Source organism: Bidens hawaiensis, unplaced genomic scaffold, assembly GCF_021521415.1.
Source record: "Bidens hawaiensis isolate Kalapana, Puna unplaced genomic scaffold, B.hawaiensis_p1.1 tig00017357_1, whole genome shotgun sequence".
Taxonomy (NCBI): domain Eukaryota; kingdom Viridiplantae; phylum Streptophyta; class Magnoliopsida; order Asterales; family Asteraceae; genus Bidens; species Bidens hawaiensis.
Genome location: NW_027492631.1, coordinates 29808 through 37768, shown reverse-complemented (window position 1 = coordinate 37768; position 7961 = coordinate 29808). Strand labels below are relative to the sequence as shown.

At 48.1% G+C, this 7961-nt stretch overlaps 1 protein-coding gene across 1 annotated transcript; it reads right to left on the bottom strand.

The window, feature by feature from the left end:
• Positions 1–504: 504 nt before the first annotated feature.
• Positions 505–861, bottom strand: LOC143553757 (putative (S)-N-methylcoclaurine 3'-hydroxylase isozyme 2). Its single transcript, XM_077043672.1, has one exon. It carries the CDS (start codon positions 859–861, stop codon positions 505–507), a length of 357 nt encoding a protein of 118 aa, XP_076899787.1.
• Between the last annotated feature and the right edge of the window lie 7100 nt (positions 862–7961).

The following is a 7961-nucleotide window of genomic DNA, read 5'->3' as shown; positions in this document are numbered from 1 at the left end:
GCATCGCCCGCGTTGCTCCTAACAATAATTAGATCAGTTAGCGATATGGTGTGTTGGATTTACTTAATAGATACCTCTTAATTATTTATTATGCCTCTTAATGGATAAGTTTTAGAAACTTACACATCCGAATAAAGACTATGCGAAACAAAACATGGTCCGGGAGACATCAAATTGAACTATAATGGTTAGAGTAGATTCAAAAAATGATTTGGTTGACAGATCAAACTGAAATTAATGCTAAAAGCAAAAGGTCATTTGTTCTAGCATAACAAAGCAGGACAAGTATATTATACACCGTATCCTTTGATAACATAATATTTGAAACATTTATCGGTTGTTATTAAGAGAAAGACAGTGAGGTTACAAACTGCGATATTGATAGCATATTTGATTCAACATGTGAATAATAAATCGTTAAACCCATTTAAATCAAGAGTTTGATTAATTCAAACATTGCTAAAAGACAAAAGTGCCAGACTTTTGAAATTGCATATTAATTGATTATTCTCTACGTTTGAAGATAAGCTCAAGAGGTTTTTCTTTCGACAAAGTCACGCCAAATTTTTCAGCCATGTCGAGTTTTGCCGGATCCTCATCATTTGGAAGAGACCAATCATATTCGAGAACCAATAATGCTAACAAAGTTTGCAAACTCTTAACACCAGAAGGTAAACCAGGACACATTCTCCTCCCACCACCAAAAGGTAAGAACTCATAGTCATGCCCTGTAAAATCAACGTTTGAGCCAAGAAACCTTTCTGGTTTGAAAGCATGAGGGTCCTTCCAAATTTTTGGGTCATGATTTATCGCCCAAACGTTGACCCAAACTTGGGAATTTTGAGGAATCGTATAATTCATAACTTCACAAGCTTCAAGGGCGCGCCGAGGAATTAGAAGAGGAACAGGGTGTAATCTTAGTGTTTCCTTGATACAAGCATTTAAATACGTGAAGAGGTAGGTCCCAGCAGAGCCCAGTTGGACCCGCAAGACTCACCTTGAAAAGGGACGTCTGCGCAGTTGAACCCGCAAGACTTAACTTAAAGGGACGTCTGCGTCGAGACCAACTGGATCCGCAGGACCCACCATGCTCAGAGACGTGACGTCCTTACGCGCAGTACGCAAGCTGTTCCCACAGGAAAAGCCTCCCAATGGTGAAGTACTCCGCCTGTTCCCGCAGCTGCGGATACAAGCCATCAGGGAAGGCTACCCGCGCAGCAAGGCTACACGCACAAGGCACTTAACTCTCATAATAATTCAGTAATGTCACCTGAAGAAGGAATGAGCAAAGCCGGGAATACTCCCGCCCAAATGAGCCAGTCCGTACGATACTGGAGGATCTTTTGTACTGTACCTGACGAGGTATGGACAAAAGATCTGACTAAAGATACGACAGCTCACTGACAACAGTATGACGAACAGCACGCTCTTGTACTGTATGTCACTATTAGCCGCTGCCTACTCACCAACCTGTCGGAGGACGTGCATAGCCTGCAGTTGGTGGAACAGGAATAGTACACAGCCGACCTGGTCACTATCAGCCGCTGCCTACCCACCAACCACCAGCATGGCATGTGCGTAGCCCACAGTTGGCAGAACAGGAACACTATTCAGCCGGCTGTACCTTCTTGGAAACCTACCTTCGGCTATAAATACTCCAACACCTTGGAATAGTAGGATCATCTTGTATCTTATCTCATATCTTATATCTTGATATATTACCTGATATCTGCTCTAGTCATTCTCTTAATATACACTTATATTCAAGAGCGATCTAGTCTGATTCTCACGCCGGAGGGTGGTCACAAGGAGGTACCCCCCCATTCTCAGTGACGAGCTCACGGTGTCTGTTTTGCAGGTTATCAGAAGAACCATCTTTGCCGGATCTAACCCCTCGTGGGAAACATCTATTTAACCCCCAGATTATCCGTAATCCGCCCGGGGTCGGTTAGTGCTTCTTCATTGGCGCCATCCGTGCATAAAAGCTAGAACTACTTTCAGTTTTTTCAAACTTCTGGAAAATTGGTTAAGGTTACTCCGTTGCCAAGGCCAACGAGTGACCAAGAAACCCCGGTAACCACAACCCCAGCTACTGGGGGGAATACCGGCGACTACACAGTTTTTACGAACACTACCCCGGTTACCCGAGCTGGGGCAAGTGCAGTAAATAATCTCTCACTGGGATTCACCGATACCCAGTTAGAGAGACAACGAACGAGGCTCCCCCGCCAAACACTCGATGAAGTTAAAGCGTGGGCGGAAGCACGTCAAAAAGAATTCCAAGCTGAGTTGGATGAACGCTTACGTTCACTCCAACAGGCTGATGAATTCAGAGAGTACTTGGACGATGATTCGGAGGAATCCGATAGTGACGCAAACCTTCGTCATAGGGCGAAAGGGAAGCGTAAGGAAACGGACTCCCAACCGAGAAGGCATTTTGGAGAAACCTTCAAACCAAAAAACGCGGGTGAAAACCCACGTGACTTCTCCAAAACATTTAGACCAGCTGCAAATGCGGGAACGTCCAAATTTGCAAGGGACATTGCGGAAGCAATCGCCCCGAAAAGTGCCAAACAGATGTCCAACATCGGCACTTACAATGGTATATCTGATCCAGACGATAATTTGAACAGATTCATAGCGGGGGCAACCGTCAGTAGTTGGACGGAACCTACGTGGTGTTACATGTTCCAAATGACGCTTGTGGGGGCAGCTAGAGCGTGGTTCGATCGTCTACCGGTCCACCACATCTACGATTGGGCAGACTTCCAGCAGAAGTTCAGCCAACACTTCAGCCAACAAAGAAAGTATACCGAAGAGCAATGGACAATCCTCAATTGCATTCGAGAGGAAGATGAATCTTTGCCAGACTTCATCACTCTCTTCAACTCAAAGAAGCTAAGTCTGGGTAATATTAGCGAAGATCTTGTTCGCGCTGCTTTCATCCAGGGCGCGAAAGACCCAGAGCTCATCCGCACCTTAACGGGTAAAGATGGCATGCCGTCCACATGGGATGCCATCATGACAACAGCTAAACGCTTTGCGGAAACGGAGAAGCAACTGGGTAGAGATCTCCCCCAGAGCACAAACCTCTACACCCAGAAAACAAGAGAAGACAACGTCCTTACCGCCCGACTAAACAAAAAGCGGAAGCTAGGCATTTGGCAGTCAAGGGTAAACTTTGACACCTCATCCGGCTTGCAACATCGGTTAGGCGGAAGGGATAACGTACAGTCGAACCAGAACTCCAGATGGACGCCACTCACCAAAAGCGTCACCGAGATATTCGCCACTGAGAAGCTCCCATGGCCAAAGGCTCCAATAATCCGACATCGTCACAATGCTGATCGGAGCAAATACTGTGACTTTCACAGGACAAAAGGCCACAACACTGAAGAATGCACAGACGTGAAGGACATCGTCAAAGCATTTGTCAGAGATGGGACGCTCGCGCACCTCGTGGCGTAACGAACGCTGAGCAGGCTGATGCGTGTAGAACCCCAGTTGGGGAAAACACGAATAAAACTGCAGCTTCAATGTTGGAGACTACATACTGCGTAAACAACGAGATTCCGAACCAAGTGCATATCGGCTCGAAAGGCTCGATGACACTCCCAAGAACATGGAAGGGAGCTCAATTACACAATCTGCATGTAGATCAATTCCAAATTTGTAAAAGAAAAGGCCCAGAGCCACTTCTAATGGAAATGATTCTCCTTATCACATTGACGCTGATGGTCTTACATTTATACTTATGAACTTTCCACACTGATATGCCGGTATTCACCGTATACATAAGTGGGGAAAGAAGTCGTTGCGTGTGGAAGGCGGCAACACCCGCACAAACACAAAAAACGGCAAACCTTCACGCAGGTCAGTCATAAGTAAAGTTTAGTGATCCCACTAAATGAAAGTTCCGGTCCTAACCGCACAAATCATGATAGAAGAAACCGAACTAACCTATTGACAACCGCGCGTCGAACGGTAAACCTATTCAAAATACTTAGAAAATTTCTAACGAAAAGATGAGGAAAACCTCCACGCAGGTCAGAAATAGGTGAAGTTTAGCCATCCTACCAAGTGCAAGTGACGGTCTTACCCGCACAATCACGAAGGAGGAAGCAAAACTTCAACCTATTATCTACCACGTTCAAAGGTTAACTTATTCTAAACACTTAGAAAATTTCTAACGGAAGGATGAGGAAAACCTACACGCAGGTCAGATATAGGTGAAGTTTAGCCATCCTACTAAGTGCAAGTGACGGTCTTACCCGCACAATCACGAAGGAGGAAGCAAAACTTCAACCTATTATCTACCACGTTCAAAGGTTAACTTATTCTAAACACTTAGAAAATTTCTAACGGAAGGATGAGGAAAACCTCCACGCAGGTCAGATATAGGTGAAGTTTAGCCATCCTACTAAGTGCAAGTGACGGTCTTACCCGCACAATCACGAAGGAGGAAGCAAAACTTCAACCTATTATCTACCACGTTCAAAGGTTAACTTATTCTAAACACTTAGAAAATTTCGAAGATGAGGAAAACCTCCACGCAGGTCAGATATAGGTAAAGTTTAGCCATCCTAAGTGCAAGTGACGGTCTTACCCGCACAATCACGAATGAGGAAGCAAAACTTCAACCTATTATCTACCACGTTCAAAGGTTAACTTATTCAGAACACTTGGAAGGTTGCTAATTTAAACTAAAGTATGCATGAGCAAGTCATATAACGTTTATAAAGCAAGTCATCAAGTGAAAGTAGCGGTCCTACCCGCACAAAGATTTATATTTCATAATAAATAAAGTATTACAAGAATGGCCGGGTATCACCCGCCTACATGAATATAAATCTATACAATGTAAACCTATCCTAACAGTGGGAAGGGATTTAAAGGTTCAAGCTTCAGGACCACTTCCTCCAAACCCACTTGTACCCGCACCATCACTTGGCTGTGGCGGTTCAAGGAAGGTCTTGAGAATGGTTAACCCATCATCAGCAGCAGCAACTTCGTTCACCTTCTCCACCACCGGATGCGGGAAGGCGGCATACTGGTTCACTGCTTGGTCATATACAGCTTCAGTATCCACCTCATATAAAGGGAAGTTGGAAGGCGGGATGCCCTTCTCAACGAACCCTAGACCAAGCAGGAAGCCGGCCTTTTCCCCATCCTCATGAGAAGCGTTGAGGGCTGCGCTCATGGCATCGTCGTATGATGTGTCCGTGAAGACTCGATGCACAACCTACAAGAAAAAATACAAGTATCGAAACATTTTCTATGTACAAAGAAAAGCGTAAAGATATAATGAAATTACGCATACCTGAGACAACCCTTCTCGAAGAAGCCATTCCTTGGCAACCAGAGCCTCCTGGAGGGCAGCTTGAGCCTGGTTACGGGCGCGTTCGGCTTCACTTTTGTTAAGGTTGGCGAGCAACACTTCCTTAGCAGCAGCCTCTTCAACGCCCTTTAGCTTCCGCTCAGTGTGGTCAAGCACGCCCCTCTGGTCCAAGATCTCTTGGAGCTTCTTGGCGTCTTCCATAGCCAAGGCATCATGAGCCTGCTGGAGCCTCTCTAGCTTGGCTTTAAGCTCCTCATTCTCAATGCGTAGAGGCTCAGCAACAGCTTCAGCCTTGGTGGCCCTCTCAGTTGCGTTCCGTGTAGTTTCCTTAGCCAGCCGAAGCTGTTCGTTAACAGCTTGGGCAGCCTTGGAACGGGCCTCGAGACGGGCCTGAACTTCAACTTCAAGGGCCTGGAAGGCCTTCTCCTTTTCCGCAGCCACTGCGGCAAGCCTCTTGTTCTCCTCCCGGATGGCCCGCGCCTGAGCCACTTCCAGGCTACGCGCCGTCTTTAACTTGTCGTTTTCACGACAAAGTAACTCGACGCGCGGCTGCATCCGGGCAAGGAGAATCCGCAGTTCATTCGACAGCCTACCCTCCTGGTAGCTGGACATGGCGTCCCCCAGCGCACCAGCGGGGGCGGCGTGGCGCGCGCATTCGACGCATTCTACAGGCGTCCGAAGGGTTGTTCCTCGGCGGATGTTCCATCGTGGAACATACACTTCATTGGAATCCGACACTGCGAAAGCAAAAAGCAGTTAGGAAAATATATATATATATATATATATATATATATATATATATATATATATATATATATATATATATATATATATATATATATAAAATAAAGGCCAAAATAACCCTACGCACCTGTAGGGTAGACGACAGGCCTGTAGCCGCCAAACCCATCACCCGAACCTAACGGATATCCATCCAAGAGGTCAGGCAGATGGGAAGGAGGCAGAGATTGGCTTGACGCCCCAACCCCGGACATACCTGAAGGACCGGCCGTAGTCGCTGGCGCCGGAGGAGGCATAGCGGAGGCCGCCGTGGTAGAAACCAGCGGAGGTGAACTCACCGGAGGTGAACTCACAACCGCGGCCGCGGCTGTGGAAGAATCCACAGAAATACTCACCGCCGGCTCAGTGAAGGAATCAGTGAATATGGCACTGACAGCCGGCGGAGATGTCATCACAGTTGGAACAGTTGGCTCAACCGAGTGAGCAACTGAACCAACAACTGAAGCAGGCGCAGACGCCTGGGTCATCGCCTCAGGTAGGTTGACCAAACCTACCGTCATGGGTCCGGAGGTGCTCCTCCCCGCTCCGCCCTGGAATGCGGTAGCATCCACGCCTGCACGAAGACAAGAGATATTAGTATAATGGAGGAAAGCTATGCAGTAAAAGTAAAGGAAGATTATGCTTACGGGTTTTCTTGAGCCTAAAGGTGCGAACAGGCGGGGACGAACCAGATGGAGCCGGCCTCTTCATACCGGTCACCGTCGTCGTCCTGGGCTGCTCGGAGGTGACAGTCGTCTCAGGATCCGGAGCAGTGGTCTCAACACCACCTGGGTTCCCCGCCGCCTCCTCGCTCTCGGTCTCCGAGTTTGACCGGTTCCCCGGATCGGCAGTGGAGGCAACCTTCGCCTTCCCCTTCCCGCCGGCAGCCTTCTTCTTCCTCGCCAATAAAGGACCATCTGCGGATTCCTCATCAGAAGATGACAAAATTAGAGGAATTCCGCAGAGGTTTGAGCATTGAGAGGGCGAGGGTCAAAAAGTTCTTTACCTGGCCGCCTGGCGCTCAGGATCTCGTGGCCTGGCGGGTATACCTCCACGAACCGATCCGCCGTTTGCTCAATGATGGGCAACTCGTGCTCATCTAGAGCACGAGTACCCATCCGAGCGGGACCATCACTCTCCCGCGGCTGCAGGAGAGACTGCAAGTCGTTTCCCTCTGAAATAAAAAAAGAAACAGTTAGAAGAAAAACCTATATCAACAAAGAAGACAGAGCATACCGTAAGGGACAGAGTTCAAACCGTATTCGAGGACGATGGGAATCTGTGACGCCTCCTTCCACACCCGGCTCATCCCGAGCATCACCATCCCGGACTCCGCAAAGCGGTACACCGGAGTCTGGATCCGGGAGATCTTGGCGAACCATTCCGCCTCCTGGTAGTTGACGGCGTGAAGGGCGGGGAGTGCTCTCCCATTCTTAAACGTCATCGCTATCGGGACGACGCGAGCGGAGATATAAAAGAACTCCCGCTTCCAAGACCGAAGACTGCGCTCGGTTGTGCAGATCTTCAGACCCTTGATCCGATTGACCAAGGTATACCACCCCTGGATGCACCTCCAAGAATAGAAGGTCATCAGGCGGTTAACATGGGGCTCCACGCCCAGAATGAGGCACACCCACTCAAAGTGGCGGATCTTGGCGATCGCCATCGGGTGTACCTCCGTCAAATGCACACCGTGCCTCTCCAAGACACGGTATACAAACTTCGTCAATGGGAACCTGAGATTCCCATAAACGAAGAATGCAGCATACACCCCTATTTTGCCCTTGGGGGCATCGTACACCGTTTGGTGTGGCTCCGGAAACTCAGGCTCGAACGGCTCGAG